The following is a 22,134-nucleotide window of genomic DNA, read 5'->3' as shown; positions in this document are numbered from 1 at the left end:
TTTTTAATTGCTCCTTTGCATTCCTGTGCTGATGGTTTTTGGTGGTTCCAGTTGATTATAGGGAAAAGAAGTTTCTCTTTTCATAATTGGCCTTAATTGTTTTCCAGAGATGTCTTGGTTTTGTGTTCATTTATGTCAGGATATTTTAACTTTAAAGCCTAGTGACTCTGTTCTTTTGTCTGACTTTAGACTCACTCACAGAGGTTAATTCCAACACACCAGCAACCTGTTATGAGTCTGTTCCAGCAGCAACAGCAGCAGCAGCAGCAACAACAACAACAGCAACAGCAGCAGCAACAACAGCAGCAGCAGCAACAGTTACAATCTCTGCTTCCTTTACAGCATCAGCATCATTCTTCTCCTCCTCCAGGGCTACATATGCCCCCTCAGATAGAAACACCACGAATAATGATGACTCCCCCTCCAGTGACACCTCAGCAACCGAAGAACATACACATAAATCCACATTTCAAAGGGACGGTAGTGACGCCTGTACAAGGTGAGCTTTCTGAACACCTTCCCAGTCATGCAAGCGTGACTCATCTCATTCTTTGCCAGAGATGGAACAATTTGTTTGTTTATCACTTCATGGAAATGTGCTTCAGGCTGCTGTTTTTTCTTGAAGCTTGAAACAAATGTTTTGCCTGAAGTAAGACATAATGTTGTTGGACTATGGCCAGCTGAACAAGCAAAGCCTTTTCAGCTTTTATCGTGTTTGCTATTCTAATGTAAAGCCTAAGAAGAGCAGTAAAAGTGGAAACTGAAAAGAGAATGTGCTTTTCAAAAAACAATAAATGTTTGTTTTCAAAACTAAGAAAGTACTGCAATATGTAAATTTCTCAGGACCATCCACCTGTGTTGGTAAGAGGGTACTTCAGGCACTGCTTGCAGTGCAGTTGCTCTGTTAAGGATACCGCTTACTGTCCTTACTTGACAAGATACATATGCTCAATTCTCCTTTCACAGAATCACATCTGTAATTGTTTTGATTTGCAAATATGTTTTTTTTTCTCTTAGTTAACACAAACATTTGGACTCTGCTTCTTAGGGTAGCACTCAGCAATGCTGTTCATGTTACTGCTTATGTAGGAGGTGTTTAATCCCAAAGAGGGTTAAAAAAAGAGACACCTGCATAGCTCTGATTTCTGATTATGTTAGGACAAGACAGACTAAAGAAATACATGAATATTTATACATATTTACAATTAGGTTTTCTGTATTATCCCCCCTTCACATTAGCAGAACTCCAAGCCATTGCTATCTTTGCTTCATTTATCTGACCAATGAAAAGCAGGAGTTTGGCAGGGTAGAATATTGCCAGTATATGGAGGTCTGTTTTGCTTCTCACAGATGGCTTTGTAGTAGCTGTGTCAGAGAGCTTATTTTGCTTTTCCCTGTGGTGCTTCCCACCAAATTATGCATCAGGACAGATTATTTGGAAGCACTCCAAAAGACCCTTTACTCTTGGATTTGTGCCTTCTGTGCATTTTTGTAGCACTACCAAAGTAAGTTACTGCTTAATGAGAAGCAAAAATTGCTTTTAGACTATTCTAGATGCCTTTTCTCTCTCCCTGTGAAATAGTACCAGATCTTTTCTATCTAGGTAAGCAAATGTGGTCGTAATCCTGGGAATGGCTACTTGAGGGTTTTTGCTTTTGCCTAATGTCAGAAGTATCCCAGTGTATTTTCTTCTGTCTGAGGAGGTTTTTTCACATTACTAGGGCAGCTTCAGGCTCTTCTCAGCTTTACCACTATGTCTGAGGCAATGTATCTGTTGCAGGTCTCTTGCTTGATCTTGTTCATAGTCTCTTTTTCAGTCTTCATACACGTCCTCATTTCCAGAAGGTTGTGTACCTCCTGCAGATCATGAGATATTCAGTATTGGATTTGTAAGGGGGAGGGTGGTTCTTGGGTTTTTTAGGATCTTATATCTGCTGATGTTATATGCATCATATACATTCATTTCTTGACTTGTAAAAGTCCAGGCATTCTCTGAGACTGAGCAGCCCTGGAGAATGAGTGATCGATTGTTGAATGGTGTTAAAACCTGCATTCAGCAAGGACATTCTTTGCTCTGTGTGTTGATGGCAGCTGCTTCATATGAAATCCCTGTGTGCCATTCATTTTACTGAAAGAGTCCTTGGCAAGACTACTGAATTTTTCTGCTAATAGGTGTGCAGCATACTATTAAATACAACCTTTTAAGTCACTGTAGAAATTTAATCTTGGTTAGAGAGCACGTATTGGAAACTGTCTCCTGCAGTGACGAAGAGTAGTGGCCATCTCAGTCTGTAGCAGTACAGTTATGTTATGTGCAAGTAAAAACACAACATAAAGAAAATGTGAAAATGTGTTGAAATCAGGAGCTTTCTGTAAGTAAATGAGCATAATTCTAAAACCTTGAATGGTATTTGCATATTAAGATGAATTTTAAAGCAGTCAAATGGTAGATAGAAATTCAGGTGTAAAGAGTGCTGTTCCAAAATTCTTCTTTAAAAAGTCTTACTTTAATCCATCTGCTTGAAGCCCCAGTAGGCAGAGACTGGTGCTTGACAGCTTAAGGATGTGTTTCACTTGCAGCATCATTTCTTTCAGGGTAACGGGAAGGATGAAAGATCAGACTGACTTCGTGTTCTTGATGATGTCCTGCCCCTTCTTGGCTGAACATATTTCCAGATACATGAGGGGCTTTACACATTGGAAAATACAGTCAGATAGGTGCAAAGTTTATTAGGATTCTGTTGTTGAAAATGTGATGCCTGGAAGCTAAAAATGCCATGTCTGGAAGTGCATGATATGCACACTTAGGTTCTGGTAATTTTAATGGTGTGCTGTCATGTTTTAGTGTAGACTGGCATTTTTTCCTCTCTAATTTTATGGCAGGATAAAGCTCTCACACTTCTAATTGTCAGCACCAGGGACACTTTTCCTAACTGCAGATCATAGAAATACACTTTTTAAACATCTTTTTGGTTTGAGCTAGTCTTGAAATGCGTCGTCTGTATCAGTATTTTCTAAAATAAACTCAAACCTCCCATAAATTGTTGAGAAATTTTCATGTGAATAAAATACCATGTATAAGAGCTCTAGTAGACAGCCCTGAAAAGAAGTAGAAACACCATTGAAGAATCCTATCATTGGCTTATTCCTTTGATGTTTCAAAGGCAAATTTCTTTACAGTAGCCACCATCTCCCTGCCTAGCCTTGAATCCTGATTTGAAAAAATAGTTACTTTCAAGTCAGTTTTGTTTCAAATGAAGCGGTACTATTTCTAGTCTTTGAAGCTTCATAAATGATTAAGGACTTGGTCTATCAAACCACTAAAAGATGAGCCTCTGTGGATACCTGCTGCAGGTACTGTGCAGTTGGTGTTCAGCTGTGCCTCCTGTGGCACTTAAATCCCGTATCTTTTAGCTTGTCACTTACTTTTATCTTTTCTTTGTGTCCTATTCCACAAATTAGTTTTGAGTTGTCGGTGGGAATTTTTGCTGACTGTGTGTCCAAACTTGAGTGTGATCAATTTATTAGTGCTGGAGAACTGTACATAGATGAACTGTGAAGTACTGATTGAAGCTGTGATAATAGGTGTTGCATTTTTTCCCCCTTAAATGTTTATACATAAGTATATTTCAGGGATAGTGTGGCACTGCCAAAATTGACACGAACTAATGAGCAGTTTATGGCAGCTCAGTATGCCATTTACCTTTGTAAAACTATTTGTTGTCTTGGGAAAAATCACATTGGAACTCTCCCGAATAATCAGTGTGGGAATTGCTTCTTCATCTTTTCAAGTATAGTGTTGGAATTTATAGCAACAAGCAATTTAATCTTCTTAAAATAGTGTCTTACAACATGCTGTGTATTATTTTTGAAGAATACTTTTCACACCTATGGAATATTTGACATCAAGAAAATGAGGGCTTGAGGCTTCTTTGCTGCTAAGCAAGTGTCCAAGGATTGAAAGGGCACAGAGTTTGAACTACTATCATTAATAAGTATTAAATTAATTTGTTTAAAATATATAAATATATGGGTTTATATGCTACTGCTGGAGGCAGGATACTGAAATAGACTCTAATGCTCTGTTCAGTTCATATTTCTCTACATTTCCCACCTTATTCTATTTTTCTCAGTGACTCTCTGACCCGTAATAACCTGAACTGTTTTAGGATTAGGTCAATCAGGAGCATCTTGTCAATTTTTTTCTGTGTGGCCTTGGCTGTTTGATACCGACAGATGTTCATTAGAAGCCAGGATGAAACTATTCCAGTCATTTTCTCGTGTAATGTGATACAAAACTTGCACACAGTCCTCCCGTGCTGAAAGACTGCTGCAATTAGTTTACCACATCAGTCTCTGAACCAGCAAACCACAAGTACTTAACAAAAGTGGATAGAAGCCAGACATGGACATGAACTGAAAAAAACCCACTAATGCATTAGTTCTTGTGCCTTGGTTACCAAGGGAAAAAGGATTTTTGAGGCATCTTAGCAAACTTCTGTGTTGGGAAACGCACTGGACTTCTCTCAAACTAGCAGTATTTCTTAATATCTTTCTTGCTCTGTAGTGTAACACAGTAGCTGTCTGCAAAGTCAGTGTTTAACCCTGTCCAGAAAATGATTCCCTATTATTCAGAAGTGCTGAAAACAAACTGGAGAAGAATCCTACTGAAAGCTTTTAGTAAATGAGCAAATACATTGTGTGTTATGAAATGCTTTATTTAGCTTCTCTAGGCCTTTTATTTAACATGGCAATGTTTGTATTTTTAACTACTTACACAACTGTGAGAGGAAATAAAAAGTGCTCTGAAAAATGGAAAAGCTGTCATTACACTTTTTATTTGAGATTCAAATATAGGTTCAGTTCCCAAGGTAATCCAGCTGTAGCACTTTGTGCATTTTGCCATAACATTAAGGGAATGTTTTGGGAAATAGCTTTTTGTGACTAGCATTTCAAAGTGCACTTGTAAGGACAAATCATTCATGTTAATCTCCCTGAAGTACTAGTTTTAGAGGTTATTTTTTCAGGAAAAGGTTTCCTAATTCTTCTTGGTGTCTCTATGCAATCACAGTCTTTCATCTGAGATCAGCAGTTCTGTGATCACACCACTGTGGTGGCAAGGCCAGACTAAGTAGTTTTTGTGTGCTGTTAATTGCAGCTGCCTGCCTCATTTTACCCTCATGAGCAGTGATTTATACCAGTTAGTGTCTCTCATGTCCATGCTTCTTGTGGTAGCTTGGTGGTGAGACTGGGAGATGCCTGGGAGATGTTGAGTGGCGTGAAGCTGAGAAGTCAAATTAATCATGTATCCTTCTGCTTGAGACATGAAATTATTTTTAGTGTCTCTGTCAGCTTTGTCTGCGATGTCTTTGGCTGAATAACTATTCTAGTTTGCCTTCCTGCAACAAGGAGCAATTTAATTCTGGAAAATGCAGAACTAAATTATGTAAATTAACTAGGAGAATCCTAATTGCCCTGTTGCATGTTGCAAGGGAGGGAACGGTTGCTCAAAGTTAATTGTAGGAACTGTGACATGTGATGGTAAAAGTAGCAGATTTTAACCATGGCTTTTTATTGCAAGTGCTTTTGGAAATAACTACAACAACTGTTAGGTAAAACAAATGGTGTTAAAAGGTGCTTCTTGTTTCAGTGCCCTTGCTGCCAGTTCCTGCCCAGCCAAGACCTGCTGTAGGACCCCAGAGATTTCCTGTGAGTAGCAGCTGTTTCTTCTTCTCTGATATGGATAAGCATACATTTGCAAGGAAATATTAATATAGCAAATAAACGCTGTTCTAGTGAAATATAATTTTAAGGATTTGTAAATATTGACAATACACTCTGCAGTTGAAAATGTTTGTTAAAAGCTTAAGGTCAATGGATTTTTGAGAGTAGAATTAATTCTGTTTAACTGTAAAATTGTTGAACCAGTCTCTCCAGTGGGAAAGGCATGAATGCATCCTGTCTTAAGGAATATGGGCTTCATTTTATTACTCGACTCTTTCTGTATAAATAGAATCCTTATTTTATTTGATATAATAAAAAGCTATTTGAAATAATCCCTAAGCTTAAAAAGCAGTAATATGTGTTTATTGTAAAGTGCAGCAATCATTTTGATCATTACTAAAGGTATTTCAGTGTTCTCATGTTTTGTGTATAAAAAATAGAACTGGCATTGCATGACCTTGCATTCTTTTATGTTTCTAATTTTGAAAACAAACAAGACATTTAGCTGCTTCACTAGGATAATTTTACTTGATAATTTTTTTTTAACTCTGTGAATGCAGAGTGCATGCTTCTAGAACTTTTCTCATCATTTCAGTTTTGTTAGCCTAAATTTCTAGTTGAAATGGTTAGCAGAATATCAAAATAAGCAAAAGACCTGGTTTACAATATTACCTGAAGTTTTCAAGTAAAAACTTGTATATTATGATTCCTAAATACATAAAACACAAAAAAAATTTATCCTTTGTTGATGTGTGCAGTGTTGAAGGAAGAAAATAGATGTCTGAACATCTGTGTAGTATCACAGAGTAAATTACTGGCGTGGAGATGAGATGTGCTGGAAAAGAAGCAGCATTTGGAAACCTGCTGTGATTTTTGATTGCCCAGTGCAGACCTGATGTTTTTAAGGCAGAATATTTTTCATAAAGGACATATAGCTGAGGAATTATGATGTCTGTATTTTGCAGAGAAATGGTCTTTACGTTGCTGCATTTCCTCTGTGAAGTCTTAAAAAATGAAACTGTGGGTTTACAGCTTAATTAAGTATATTAATGTTTTATTTTATCTTCAATAAAATATTTCTGAGCTTTTTTTTAATTAAAAATATTGTGGTTTTCGGAGGAAATAGTTTTCTTCAACAGCCTTTAAGTATTATGGGAAAACCTTATTTACATTTTGAAAATAGTTTTAATTGTTATATTTCATGAAAACAAGTGTCTTGCATTTGTTTTTCTTTGATACTAAGTTGATTTGCCAATAAATACAATTTGGGATAGAAAAGAAATTGGAGGATAAGGAATATCTGTAAAGGCAGTGTAATAGGCATCTTTGAAATGTGTTTACAACAGTGTAGAAAAATTGGAAATTAATTTTTTTTAAAATGGAGTGTGAAATTAGATTTTAGTTCTGTTCACTTCTGTGGTTGCAAGTTGAGAAGTATTGCAAACATAATTAATCAGTATGCAACAGTTTTTAAAGAGAATAAAGTAAAAGAAACATTTTTTTGGTAGGACCCTTGCTCCTTTAGCCTGCAGGACAAACTTGATTGCTTGCTGCGTTTTATTTATATATAAGCAGTGTGCCAGAAAAGTCAGTTTAATTAAATTTTCATGAGGAGGAGGAAAAGGGCTGACTTAACTAGGAGGATCTGGCACTGTTGTTTGGTTTCCCTGACTGTTTTTTTCCTACTTCAGCAGTAACATGCAGCATGACCCTGAGAAAGTTGCTTCATTTCCATGGCTCACTGAGTTATAAAGTGGACTTCCCTTATGAAGTACTTTATAAATTTTGCATAGGTTATCAGTCATATTAGGATTAGGAATTAAGTGTCACTGTGTACATATCTCATGTTTGTTTTATTAAATGTAGTGTGTTAGCTCTTGAGCTGAAGACAAATTTACTTTCTAACTAACATTTTATCTTGCAGAACTACCTTTTTTTTTGCTGTTACATGTCAGATGCCTTTGTGCTATTATAATTCACTTGTTTATGTATAAATGTTGACTTAAAGCAATGCAGAAGTGGTTAGACAATTTTGACAAGCCATTTGAAAAAGATCAAAGACTTACTCCAGACTACATACAGTTCATTCAGCCCTTTCTTCATTGTATAAAAAAATCACTGAATATGTAGTAACTTGAATTTGCTCTTGTTTTTAGGATTGCATAATCAAAGAATAATAGTTAACTGATTTTTCCGATTGCTTTGCTTCTAAAAGATGGTGGGGTTAGAATTAAATATTTGCGGTCTGCTCTTCCCTTGAACTTTGAACTGGATGGTTTCTTTTGATTGAATGTGGCAGAGGTGGAAACATGTAAAGCAATTAAATTCTTGCAAGAAGAGACCAGAAGTGGGCAATGCCATAACTGAAGGGAAAAATTTGTCTCTGAGTTTCTATTTTATGGAGGAGAGAAACCTCTCAATGCAGAGAGCCTGTGTGCTCCAAATATGGGAAGAACTTCAATCAGAGCTAATCAATTGCCAGTCATAATCTATTGGAAACCAGGTGTTGTTAATTTAGGGCTGATGAAATGACTTGTAACTATGTAATGGTTAATTCTTACAACCTTCTGCAGAAGGATGTAATTGAAGGGTTGAACAAAGTTGTAATGAGCATGTTAACATATGGTGTGAGACCTAAATTATAGGAAATAATGTAGTGCTATGTCAGGCTGGTGTTGATCAGGACTGAACCTGCTTAGAGTGGGGGCTGATTAAATTCCCTTAACCTTGAATCTCAATTTTAGTATTTCAGGCTAGAGCTCATTGTTCACTTATTTCTTTCTTAAAACTTAACTCCTGGAATGTTTAGAGAGGGAGTACTGGAAAAGATGCAAGGGAATTAATCTCTGTTGCCTACACAGAGTTATTTTAATACTTACAGTAATCTTCAAGTAATCAAGTTGGCTTATCTGTTACTCTTCAAGCATTTGAGTGACTTGGTGTGAATAGTGTTTGAGAGCTATATGCAACTGATAAGGACTGAATAAATGGTGGATCTGAAGTGTGTCACAGCTGAGAAACATGGTGAACTTGTGGGATCTGGGAGTTAAGGATGTAAATTCTGTTAGTCTGAGCACTCGTGGCTGTAGTTCATAGTAATCCAGTCTTCAAGCATGGTTTGAATTAACCTGGACCTGTGCAAGTGCCAAGTGCATGTTTTCTTAGAACAGTTTAAATAATAGATTAAATAACCTCTTTGGCAGGGTCCTTCTGAAGGTCTGGCTTTATCATCTGCATTTGCTTTAAAGTGGTTAAGAGGCCTTTTCTAGAGTTCCTGTCCCAGTGTCACAGTTGGTGTTTCACAAACAGTTTACTTTGGGGACTTGTCCATTTAAAGGATGGGCACATAAGACTTTATTCACAGACTGCTCATATAGGTCTTCTGAACTATTCATGTGTTTTCTTGTGGATGCCCCAGTTTAGGGAAGGAGCTTTTTTATATTTTATTATATTTTATATATAAAATTATAAATATTATAAAAATATTTTATATTTTTATATTTGGGGAAGGAGGGTTTTATATTACACAAGAGGGACAACTGTGATTCCTGTTCTTCATCCAGTGTTTGTTATTTGGGGTAATTTCTCTTTCAGTTCCTGTGTTCTGTGAAGAAAGATGGGGTAAAACAAGGGAAGAGATTAAATAGAAAATGGAAGAGCTATTTCTAAACACTTTGTATTGTATAAAGGCTGTGCTAGCTGACTATTACAGAGGCCAGAGCATTAGTGAGTGTGAAGCTGGAAGTGAAGGGATGAAAAAATCTGGACCAACAGCTTATCTGAGTCCACCAGCACATTTCATGTCTGAAATACTTCAGTGTTTGCCTGAAGAAAAATTTATAGAAGCTTTTGGTTTCAAACATCACTTACTTAATTTAATGAACAGTGAAGTAATAATACTGCATGAAACACATGTGCAGTATCTTATGGACGTACAGAAGTGAAAGAAGAATTGTCATGCCCACTTTGGGATGGAAGGTGTCAGTGTTCTTCAGCCAGAAATTGTGAGGTATCCCTAGCATCCAGATTTGTGGCTGGAGTGTGGGGCATTTGGAGAGAAGAGGAAGCTGGGGAGAACCTGCCTCCCACTGCTAAAGGCAGAAGAAAAGGATTCCTCAGGTCTGAGACCAGTCCCTCTCTGTCTGTGACCTGGATCCTCCTCTGAAGCTGCTGCAGAGAGAGCAGAGCTTATTAATGGAGATGTATGCCTTTGGCCAGGAAAACTTTCAGGGACTTGGCAAAAATTCTCATTTAGCTGTTGTCCTTAAGCTGTCACCTTGATGTGAGCCAGGCAGGTGCCCAGCCCACAGCCAGCTTTGGTCAACTTGAGTTTGAGAGCTGAAGTTGGGAACAGTCTGGAGCAGCATTGAGCTCAAGATGAAGTGGCACCAGTGTCTACCTGAGTAATTTGTGCCAGGAGGGCTCTGCTATTTTTTAATGCACAAAGCTTTTCTCTTTTGATATGACACCGTAGTGCACTAGGTGGATGTCTTTCAGACAACTGTTGGATTCATGTCTGAAGAAGATGAATTGTAAAACCTAAATTGTTTTATTTAGTATTTGTAGGACCTGATTAGGGTGACTTATCCTCAGGCCCTTGAGAATAGCCTATGTTGTATGTCTTTTTTATTCCCAGGGGATTGTGACATTATTTGTTTTTGGAACTTAGAAATTAATTTTAAAATAATCAGTATCTCAAAGAATACATATTTTTTTCCTTAAACAGCAAAAACCTCAGTAAACTTTGTGTTCTCATTCAGCATTCTTCCACTTGATCTCCAGCACATCAGGTGGTGTCTCAAATGCATGCTGTGAAAGGCGGTTGATCAGTTTTGATTCGTCTGGAAACAGTAGTTTGATTTCTGATCTTTTGAGTGTTGTGTTCCAGACACTGTTTTTAAATACTTTATTATTTAACCTGTGAGAGGTTTTTGAACAGGTGACCAGTCATTGCTCAAAACAGAAGTTGCTGTCCTTCATGGTCAATTGCTTGAAATACTTATTTTAAAAAAGCAATGTATTAGTGCTATACAAACTTATAAAAGACACATTAGAATACAGCTTACTTATATTTTTTCCCAGGTGATTTCTGGACTGACATGGATCACCCCACCATCATTTTATCAAACTTGGCTTAATGGTATTACAGTGGGCCTGGGTCTGTGGCTGCACCAGTTTTTACAGGATGTAGAGGCAGAAATTTGCAGTGCTTTTGAAAACAAAATTCCTTGCAAAAGTGTTTGCTGTGTTTTGTGGGAAATGCAAATAGGGAGGATTTTTTCCCCCTATTGTTTCAAATTCAATCATGAATTGCTACATGTAAGAGTTTTTTAGCAATTGTTATTAATGTGGGCTCATATTCTTTAGTACTCATAGTAAAGACAAATTATAAATAGTCCTGCATCTGACCACAGGCAGTCATTTTAAACTGATACATAGTAACCTGTACATGTTTGCAGCTGTAGGTATGTAGGAGACAAACTGTTAATGGAAATAAAAAGCCACTTGGGAAAACGATTCTCTTACTTCCTCACAATTATTTTGCTTTAGCTATGGCTTCACTATAATGAGTAACAGTAAATGAAATTTTCCCTCTATCACTGTGTAGTAGTGGCAGATCACAGGTAGTGTAGAAAGCATTTTGTTTTCATTTAACAGAATACATGGATGGTATCAGGTGGTGCTGATTGACATTTCTTGGATACTGCTTTACACAGCATTTCATGCAAATCATGTTTGAATGAGGCTGCTGCATCAAATTACATTTCTTTCAGATTATAGCCCTTGCAGATGTGAGACAGAGCTTGTTCAGCAGCTAGCAAAAGGCTTTGGTTTTTAACAGGTACCATTTTCACAACTTGACTGCAAAGCTCTGTAATTACAACACTTAAGATAGTGAAGGAATGATGGGCACTTTCTCTTATCAGATCTATAAGTAGTAGCAAGCAAATGCAGCATGAGATCGCTCCAGCTGTCAAATATTGTCAGGCTGCCATAGAGGGAATGCAGTTTAAAATGCAGGTGACATAATACCCAACATCCTCCATTTGCTAGTGGGCTTCTGATTAATCACGATTACCATACATTATCATACCATCAAATTTAATCATATCAATGAATTCCCATCTGCAGGAGGAGCAGCAGCAGCTAAACATGATGGTAACAGCTATTAAATAAGAGAGAAATAGCTGGTTTCTAAATGCAGTAACCCTTTAACTTGTCATGTTGGCTCCAGTGTGCACGTGCTCTGAAGACAGTAAAATGGAGCAGAAAACTTGTGCATTTATATTTTATAGTTACTGTCATTTATCTTTCTGTTAGGTGATTGCTGTTTAGCACAGCCAAGAAAAAACAGTATTGTAGATTTGTTTTTTCCTTGTGAAAATGATGGTAGGTTTTCTTCAAGCTCAGCTTCAGTACCTGCTAAACACAGAATCACAGAATGGCTGAGGTTGACAGGGACCTCTGGAGGTCACCTGGTCCATCCCTCTGCTCAAGCAGGGCCACCTGAAGCCAGTTGCCCAGGACCACATGTGGGTGGCTTTTGAATATCTCCAAGGATGGTGCAAGTGCTAGAGCACCCTCACAGTAAAAAAGTTTTGGTTTCTCTAGATATGTAGGTTGTACTTTGGGTTTTCTATGAACAAAATGTGAAGCTTTTAAAAAGCCATTGTAAGCAAAACACTTATTTTTATCAATGCAAAGAGGGGTAGAGTATTATGCATATGCTGTTTTTGCCATTATTTAAGCACTGTTTAAGAGGTACTTTGCAGAAATCAAGACTTGTAAAGAAATCCAATTAAAATATACAGTCTGCTGAGTACAATACAGTAAGAGTAATCTAGAGCTTAAACACTGAATAGAGAACTAACATTATCTGTTATAATACTAGAGAGTATTAGATGATAGTAGAGTTATCTTAAGCTATTTCACTGAGATGGGAAAATGTCCTTTTAAAAGATAACTCGGAATATTTGTGTCATCACAATATGAAAAAGAGTAAATCTATTAACTGGTGTTTGTTCACCTTCTGTGTCTTCAGTTTTTGCTAATTATTTGGAATGTAAAAGTGAAAATGCTTCATTTTATTATAAAGCAGTAAGTCACTACTGTTGCACTAAAATAAGGCAATTCAGAATTCAAGGCAATACAAAATTTTGGGTTGACTGTGGGATACTGAAAAATGATTAAAATATTCAGGTTTTCTTACCCAATGCATGAATAGTATCTGCACGCATATTGGGAACTCTGAGTATATAAAGTTCTCATATCAGTGTGTTTGTAAGGTCAGAGACATGCAGAACACCTCAAATAAGAGATTTCCTAACAGAACTAAAAATCATCAATCCAGTAATTTGATTTATTTTATAAATAATCAGGTCCCTTTCCAAGTCCAGGTTAGCAGCAATTCTCATGTTTGTTTTCTATAAAGCTGGCTGCTTGACTTTTTTTGTAGCAATCTGACCACTTTGTTAAAAGGAGAAGCATCATCCCCAGGTCACGTTGAGGTTCTCAGATTGTTTTTCAATAAATTGTAATTGCAACTTTGATCTTGGAATGTAATGTAGTAGAAATCTTGAATTTTACTTTCATGATCCAGTTTAGTTGTAGCTGCAAGTTGTTTCTAATTGTTAGTGGCTTGCAGGCCACCAAGATACATGTAAACACCATGATAACATTTCCATGGAGTAGTTTCTGCAGAGTCCAAGGGAAAGATCTTACCTCATTCATTCTGAGAGCAGGAGGGGTTCCTAATTTATTACATATCCATAAAGCTGGTAGCTTTCAGCACAAAAACTATGCAGAAGGGTTTTACTGTCTTTTACTAAATGATTATGAAATCCTCATCTTTCAAGGGAGAGTTCATTGTTCTAAGTGACATCAGTGTCGTTTGTCAAACAAATTTCCCCAGTTGGTTTGTTTTGTACTTAATCTTAGAAAGCACCAAACAGAAATTATTGTGCACTCTTCTACATCCCACTCCTGCAGAGGATTGCAAACCTAAGCGAAACCAAATCCTCCCAGTTCTAGAATTTAGTGTTAAAGAAATTCCTTAGGTTTGTGGTTTGAGAGGTTTGGGTTTATTCTTCCTTCAGTCTGTGCAAGTGGCAGCAGCTTGTCACACTATTTTCATTATGGCCTGTCTCTGCTGGAGGCACTTTTTCTTCATCCACACAAAATAGATGGAGTGTAGTATTTTTGCAGATTCAGCATTTAAAATTAGGAATTTAAGTCTGGAGCTGGGATCTAGTTACCAGTACATTTTCTATGTCTGTATTTCATTAATGACTCTGAAGCACTTGTCCTGTGGAGAAGTGGTTGCTTAGGGACCTGTCTGCTTTGCTGCTTCTCTTAGAAACACACTGAAGTTAGAAGTGTTTTTGTCCCCATTTGCAATATGGATCTGGTCCTGCTGAATGTATTGTGGGGATGCCCTGAAACTTGCTGAAAAGGGACACTTGTAGTATACGGTAGCTCTAATTTCTAGCTTTAGTCTCCTGAACTGTTAGGGATTGTCAGCCTGCTGGGAATACCCATCTCTTTCTGTATTGCCTGTGTTACTTATTTTAGCTATTTGATCATTAGGTGGTTTAAATAACAGGGGATAACAAGGGCCTTTCTTTCCTTGCTTGTACTGGTTTACCATGTAGGTTGGATTCTATTTTGAGACCCTAAACAGTGAAATAGGGTATTGGTGATTTCTCTTACAGATGACCTGGACTAAGCCTCCCAGCACTCTTTCTTATCTCTTGGAGTTATGTAGTATCAAAGAGGATCTTGTCCAAATTGTGTGGTACATTTTAATACTAAAAATTACTTTCAGCTCAGTTGAAAATACTGACCTGTTCTCTTTGACTCAGCCTATAGTGCCAGGATCTGAGCAGTCCATGGACTTTAACCAGTGCTTGGCTATCTCTACACTTACCCCTCAGAAAATACATTCCAGAAACTTTGGAAAGACTCAGATATGGGTAACATAAAACTCTTGTCTGGACTTTTATGGGCACTGAACTTTTTTGTCCGTGATTATCCACGAATTCAAGGTGTCTTTTATATTAGGTGATCTTATCCTAAATCTTTTGAGAAAACCATGATGCTTACTAGGTTTTAGTTTACCTTAATGGACTTACGTGATTGTCGTAGACCTCAGAGAAACAATACCAAGTCATTGAAACTGTATTTTAAAAGTATCAAAATTAATTTTATAGTAAAATATTTCCATGAGTCATTCCTTTCTGTACGCTGTGCAAACTAAAAGAAAATACTGTGAAACTTGAGGACCCATGTTTCGTGGAAGATATGGATACATATTCCTACTTGTAAATTTTTGAACCATATCCAAGATATATGAGCAGGGTTTCCTACACAAGAGGATGAAAAGTCACTTCTTTGCACAGAAGGTAGGCAGTTTAGGAGAGCTTTTTGAAAAGTCCGGGGGCTGCTGAAATAAGAGGATTAACATCTCGTGACAGATGGCTATAGTTTTAATTGTCATAGGTTATAGTGGTCATTATTCTTTGCATTTAAACCATATAAGAAGAATTAACTGAGTGGCCCTGCTTAACTGTCAATGGGGTTTTCCTAGCTCTTTGCATTTTAAGTGAGATTAATAAATGAAAACATGTTGTACAGGCAGGGTGTATTTTATTGAAAGATTCATGAAGTTTCAATGACATTGTTAAGGTATTTAATTAGTCTCATGAAAAAAGTGGAGTGACCCTTTTAGAGAAGCTGATAAATCATATAATAGCTGTTAGATCCTCTTTATTCCTTGCTTTATAAGATTAACTTTGTGCTAAGCAATTTATGCTAAGTTTTCCCTTTTATTGGTAACCAAAGTTATCTGTGCTTCATGAATAGATTATTGGAGATAACATCATGTAATTAACAAGAGATGCAGAAAAGTAAAAGTACAATTTGTGTAAGAATTGTATGAGAGAAAATGTTAATTTCTTAACTAGGAAGGATATTTAAAGGGATAAAAGGAGGGCAAAATAGTGCAGTTCTTTGAAAGGATTAAAGTAACCTTATCTCGTGTTCTTTTAGGAGGTGGGATTGCATGAGTGTGTGAAAGTCATGTTCAATGAGCTATTCACAACTCTAATGAATTGTAGACACAAGTTTGCATTGCCTTTTTTTTTCCAAAGTGATTGATAAGGTGTAGGTTAGGCCTTAGCTATACTGAATAATTGAAGTTAGTAAAATGGGAAATTGTATAACCTGCAGTTATTCAGAATTGTATAAAAATGTCAGTCTGAAGTGCAGTAAATTACTGTGTGTGGGAGGAAGAGTTACTGTTACATTTTTGGTAACAGTAAAGATCACAAAATCAAAGATTTAAGACAAAATACCTGTCAGTAGCAGTTCATTGTGGTTTTACCTTCTCCTTTGAAGTATTTCTGAAAAGTCTGTGATTGTGTTCTCCTAAGAAATCTACACAGAATCCTATTTCCAGTATCATTTCCTTCTAGACCTCAAATCTTGTATTCTTATTCACCACCTTTTTTCCTTATTAAATTTTCAAAATAAAATTGCACAAGGATAAATTTAATTATGGAATTCAGAGCTTTCCTTAAAGATGGGAAAAGATACAGATGTGTGCTGGGTCATTCTTATGGGCATTTTGGTAGCTGTTATGGTACCTGTTTCTGTATGAATGTGAACCAACCTTATGGCATCTCACTGGGAAGGCACTTTACATTTTTTGTCCTTTCCCTCAGTGTTAGACTGAGATGTAGAACCTTGAAGCCATGGCTGATCGTATGACTTAACAAAATAAAATTGTAAGGTTGGAGCCTGTTAGCTTAAATATAGGTGTTCTGAACACTGAGTGAGGAGGTTTCCTGAAAGATTTAATAATGGTGAAGTAATAGTTAAAATGTTTTTCCAGGGACTCTTAGCTTATGTGTGTACTGAATAGTTGGGTGTAATTTGAAACTGTCCGGATAGCAAAACCATGAAAAATGGGAGTAACTACTGTGCATATAAAGATTTATTATGCATCTATGTTACAGTATGCTTATTTTATCAAAAATAGACCATTATGAAACCTGGCTTTTGCACCTGCTCTTCATTAATTTTTGAAGTTAAATAGCTCTGAGTGGTCTTTTCTACCAAATACCAGAGGGCACTTGGGGGTTATTAGCAACAAATACTTGCAGAATGTAGAGTTTAACATTAATGGTAAAATAATCCACTACTAAAATTGTAGTTTAACTACTGTTAAGCACCAAAAAAAAATATATATATATATAAAAAACCCCACACTAAAAAAACAAGCCCACTCTCAAAAGCTTTAAGCAATGGAAAACTGTTACATTACTTTGTACTGGTTTTAGGACAATTAGAATTTGACATAAATAACAGTTAAAGTGGTAATACAGTTGTATTTGTATTGAAAATAAAGTAATGTCATTAGAGAATAATAGAAAAAGACCTCATAATTTAAGAAAATAACCATCATAGTTTACATACTTTCTTTCTTTAAAAAAGTTCATGTGTGTCTGGAAGTAGTTGAATGTTAGAGTTTTAGTTTCATATGTAGGGTGTGATATGAATCAGTTACACAACTGAATACCTATTGGAATTATTCTGGAAGTTTTTTCAGAAGAATCATTTCAGCAATGTAAAATATGAAAATAAAAGCTTCCTTCTCCCTGCTTTACTGTTATTTAGGACAGAAGTTTTATCTTTAGGGATATAGAAGCAAAGCTGGTTTAGGAAAGAAATGGAGGTCAGTCTCTCATGACTATAAGAAGGAAAAGAAGTTAATTTTTTTTTTTTTTTAAGATGCAAACATTGGTAATTCATTTTTCAGCAAATAACAAATGCCTTTGCAATTAATTTTGCATGATTGGCCTTTGGTTATCAGCCAAGAAATGTGATCAGTCATAATTTAGTAGTTTTTCAAAATGTCATATGCATAAAGTTAAAATCTGCTCAGCAATCAAATAGGTAGGTATTTGTTAGTGAATCTGGAATCTTAAGAAATGGAAAAAAACCCAGAGTTCTTAACTACTAGGGATGGAAGAAAGAGAGGCCAGTAGGAAATGTTCCAAACTTCAGATATTGCCTTCTTGATCTTTTTTTGACTGTTCTAAGAGTTTTGACCCAGACTTGTCACAGCATGTACTTTCATGACACATACTATTAACCAGAGAAAAAAGAATTTTAATATATCTTAGCGAGTATTCATTGGGATTTTTTGACACCAGCTTTTGTGTAACAGTTGGATACCTGTTACTTTGTATTAAATCAGTGCTGATATTTAGAGGACACTAGATGTTTTGATTCTTAAGATGGATGAACACCTTTGGTATAGAAGATTGCAGTGAGCTGAAATTAGCATTCCTACTATTTTTAACGTTAAAATGTCTTGCTGGTTATTGGCTCATGGTTTTTTTGGTTTTTTGTTGGTTTTTTTTTTGGTAAATGAACTATAATTAATTTATTTTTTTTTAAAGTGTGAGCTTTCTTAGATCTAGAATGACCTTGTATTACTCAGTTCTAAACCTTACTAAAGCTTATTTCATAAAGGTTTGTTTCTTTATGGTGGGAAATAGAAAGCTGCTCTGAGTGTGTGGCCTAAAGATGTTGTGCTGGTTGCTGGCCTTACTTTGAATCCTTTTGGTTGAAATTTTCCAAATACTTTAATTCCAAGACTGAAATGGTAGAAAAATACTCTTGTCCCCAACTGAGTTATTTAGAAATGTTTTATTATTGCTCAGTTTCCAAGGAAGAAAATTGAGTTTGGCTGCACTGAGGATGTTTCAGTACATAAGGGCTGTGTGAAATTCAACAGGACTTTCCATGCATTTGCAATTCAGGGCTGCCTTAGGAGGAGATAAATCTGAGCATAATAATGAGAGTACAGGTTGGCAGGAGAGAGAAGGCTGGTACAAAAAATTGTTTATTTAAAATAAATGTACTGGATTTTTTTCAACCTGTGTCTGCTGCTTCCCTGGCAGGAAAAAGAGGGGAGATGGCCTGGTTTAAGTGTTACAAGCAAGGAAATCAGGGGCTCAGTGGGGAAAGTAGGAGCTCTTGCTCCACTTTGCTCCACACTTGCTCAGCTCCAGCTGCCACAGCACAAGACCACTAGTTCAGAGTCTGGAAGCTGGATCCATGCTGGGATTAGGAGCCAGTGGGCAGAGGGAAAGACATGATGGGGATGAGAAAATGTATCTGAAGGCGTGAGCAGAACCAGGTGAGCAAAAAGGCAAATTGGGCAAGGAATTAATATTGAAGATGCTTGAGACCAGGTTACATATATGGTTGAGAACCTGAGATGGCTGCTTCCTTATTTTGTAGCCTAAGCCTGTTGCCTTTCAGCCTTGCACTAAAACTAAAGGTTGGGAGTGAGGGGAGAGACTGATGAGGATGCGTTACCTCGTCCAGGGCAGAATACGTGGAGTTTGGAAGAAACAGGTAGAGGACTGTGATCACGGCACTGCCATTTGGTGCTTGGAACCAAGCCCAGACAGATCATTGCTGCTGCCAGTTCTTCAGCTCGGGTGGCAGATATGTGACACTTAAGATTTATTAGCCCAGGTTTCAGTAAGTTTCCACATAATTTGTTTTTTGCTGGCTATTTTACAAATGACTAAAATAAGTGTAGGCGTATGTCGAAGGAAAAGAATGAGAAATTTGAGAGCTCCTGAAAAGGTTGTCAAGACCATGTCCTGTCCCAAGATGCAAGATGACTATGTGCTGTAAATCAGATGCAAGTTTAAAACACACCATCTTGTGTGCAACTGCCCTGTTGAACTGGATTCTCCCATGCTCCTGTTGCAATGACCTTATGCATTATCCACTGGTAAACTAATAACTAAATAGCTGAAAATTAGTTGGTTTGCTGGGTGCCTCCCTCAAGGATGTGGAAGGGCTGTGTATTCCCTGGGATTGCTGTAAGACCAATACTTTGAGAAATAGGCTTTTATCACTAAGTCTTCCAAGAGGAGGGATTTCACCTGACCTTAGTTTGGAGCTCTGGCAGCCCGTATGTGCAGCGATGCTGGAGGTGCATTTTGGGAGCGAAGGGTCAGGATCCTCAAGGTTTGTGTTCAGTTTTGGCATCTTTTGGCGGACAGCCAGTGCTGTCCTGCTCAACACAAGGGAAGGGCAATGAAGTTGAACATCCTTGTTCAGCTAAACCTGAAAAGGTTTTTATGGAACAAATAAATGTCACTTTTTTGCATCCCAAACAGCTCCCTCTTGCTCCAGCTGCTGTTGTTTGCAGATAGACTGTGAAATTCAAAGGCAGTAGTCAGTTCCAAGGTGGCAGGAACATTGTGTGTTGTAGCTGTTCACCTGCAGAAGCGTATAGCTCCTCCTACAAACAGTGTGTATGTTATGAGGACTATCATGCTTGAGTGTAATATAATGTCTTTTCACTAAATGAAATACCCACAGGAGACTGGCTGACTGGAAGCACTGGAAGGGGATATAGACCCTTTAATCTCTAGGAATGATAATATATTTACAGTTGATGGCTGTATGATGACATAAAATAAGTAGTCACAGTCTTTGTCCCAAATAAGAGGTCTTAGGATCTCACATATCCCCATTCAGGTGTTTCAGTAAGGCCACAGATTTAATAATGTATCTGATCCTTGGTGCCTCTCATCTACTTGCTTAAGCCTTGCCAATCCCAGTTGTATTGTGCTGGTAGAAGGCTGTAAAGCATCTCTGTCTTGTGCTGCTTTGATAGTGAGCATGCTCCAGGGCCATTGTTGCTGTGTGAGAAATTCTTATCCTAAAATTCCAGTCTTCGTGCAGTACAAATATGATAGGGTGAGACTGTGCATACCCTTGGTGAGGGCAACTCAAGATATAAGAGATAAGCTACTGCAGCATAGTTCTTTGGCCCTTTCCTGTTGAGAATACTTCAGTCTAGCAGGGAGTTTTTGGTCTGAAATCTGTTTTGAAAAGCTTGTCTTCAGCAATGCAAGTTTTAAGCTTCAAGGCGAGTATCACATGTAGACAGAACAGATCCCACCACTGATTTCAGAATCTTTATAAAGAGGAAAGCAAGGATATTCACAGATTATTTTCATTACTTAATTGATTTACTCACATAATACGGAAATGGTTGAGAATATAATTTATGTGAAGCAAAGCTTACTCTGTGTATCAGAAGTTGCCAATGTGTTTTGTCAACTTCTGATATAAAAGAAAATCCTGCTGTGAATTACTCAATTAAATGTGTCTTCTGCGGAGTTCTGCTTTTGTATTAACATACTGCTTCCTGCAATATGCAAAGGCATTTAAAAAAGAAAAAAAAATCCAATGCCTTACTGGAGGAAAGAAAATTTTGTACTCATAATGCTTCAAATGCTAAACTGTGAATACACAGAAATGTGACACTCATCTTAATTCTTTTAGAAAGATGATTTCTTTAATTTTCTGGATGCCATAAATTGTCCTTCATCCCGCCCCCTTTTTTTTTTAAGTAAAGCTACTCCCTTCTGTAGCTTACATTGTGCTAAATTGATGATGAAGAATAGTACGGTTTATGAAGATAAATGTCAGGAATGTCTTCTAAAGTAGACATTCAGATTTTTTTGGATTAATGGGAAAGAAGGTCAATAATTGCATGGATTTCAATAAGCTTGAGAAGAAATGGCATTCCTGTGGTGCTAGTGATTATTAAAACATTGTGAATTCATTTCAAGATACTGTACTCGGGTTTAATGTATCTTCCGTTGTGAAAGAATGACTCAGTAAGGGCTGTCAGTTTGTACAGGTGATAGGAGATAATTCGTACAGCAATTGTATTTTTAAGAGAAAAAAGTTACAGCAGACAATACATAAATTTCTGTATGGTAGTCCTAATTTTAATTCTGCCTTATTAAATAGGGCCCTCCAGACTTCCAGCAGCATACGCCTGGACCAGTTCCTACCAACTTCTCCCAAGCCCCGAGGCTGCCAATCCAGGACCAGTGGAGAGGGCCACCCCCACCACCTCCACCACTCCCTCCTCCACCTCCTCAGGATAGAGATCCTTTCTTCATAGCAGGTGAGCATTTTCTGTCCCATTAACAATTAACACCCTCCTTTTGGAAAGTGACTCTGCACTGTGACTACGTATCCCACAACATGAAGTGTTCAGAAGAACCTGAAGGCTGGAAGATCCCATCTCATGTAGCCAGGCTGGTACATGCCAGATATTGTGTTTAGTGTATATTTTTACTTCTTTTGATGTGGATTTTAACTTCTTTTTTTTAATATGTCTTCACCTGTAACTGCCATGAATCCAGATATTTATATGGACACAAAAATAATATCTAAGTGATTGTTGCAGTGAAGCTGTTGTGCTTTGTTATATTTTGGATAACAAGTACTCTCCATACGTTTGGGTTTCCTCTTGTAACTCTTTAAACTGCCTGGGCTGTGTGTAGTGCAAGAAAT

General features: G+C 37.2%; 1 protein-coding gene across 9 annotated transcripts in view; it reads left to right on the top strand.

Moving 5' to 3' along the window:
• The window catches only part of RBM33 (RNA binding motif protein 33), a 100,368-nt gene that overhangs the window by 35,343 nt on the left and 42,891 nt on the right, over nucleotides 1-22,134 (top strand). For 5 of the 9 annotated variants that reach the window (XM_086865342.1, XM_086865359.1, XM_086865349.1 and 2 more), the window contains exons 9-11: nucleotides 343-499; nucleotides 5,651-5,709; nucleotides 21,583-21,742. In XM_086865342.1, the coding sequence (XP_086721468.1) occupies nucleotides 343-499; nucleotides 5,651-5,709; nucleotides 21,583-21,742 (376 nt within the window). Of the gene's footprint in view, nucleotides 1-189; nucleotides 500-5,650; nucleotides 5,710-21,582; nucleotides 21,743-22,134 lie in introns of all 9 variants that reach the window. The other 4 variants (XM_086865356.1, XM_086865331.1, XM_086865321.1 and 1 more) reach the window with 1 other exon arrangement.

This window comes from Cyanistes caeruleus, chromosome 1 (assembly GCF_971803275.1).
Source record: "Cyanistes caeruleus chromosome 1, bCyaCae1.hap1.1, whole genome shotgun sequence".
NCBI lineage: Eukaryota > Metazoa > Chordata > Aves > Passeriformes > Paridae > Cyanistes > Cyanistes caeruleus.
Note: the sequence above shows the minus strand (reverse complement) of the source record. Positions and strands in the feature narration are given on the sequence as shown.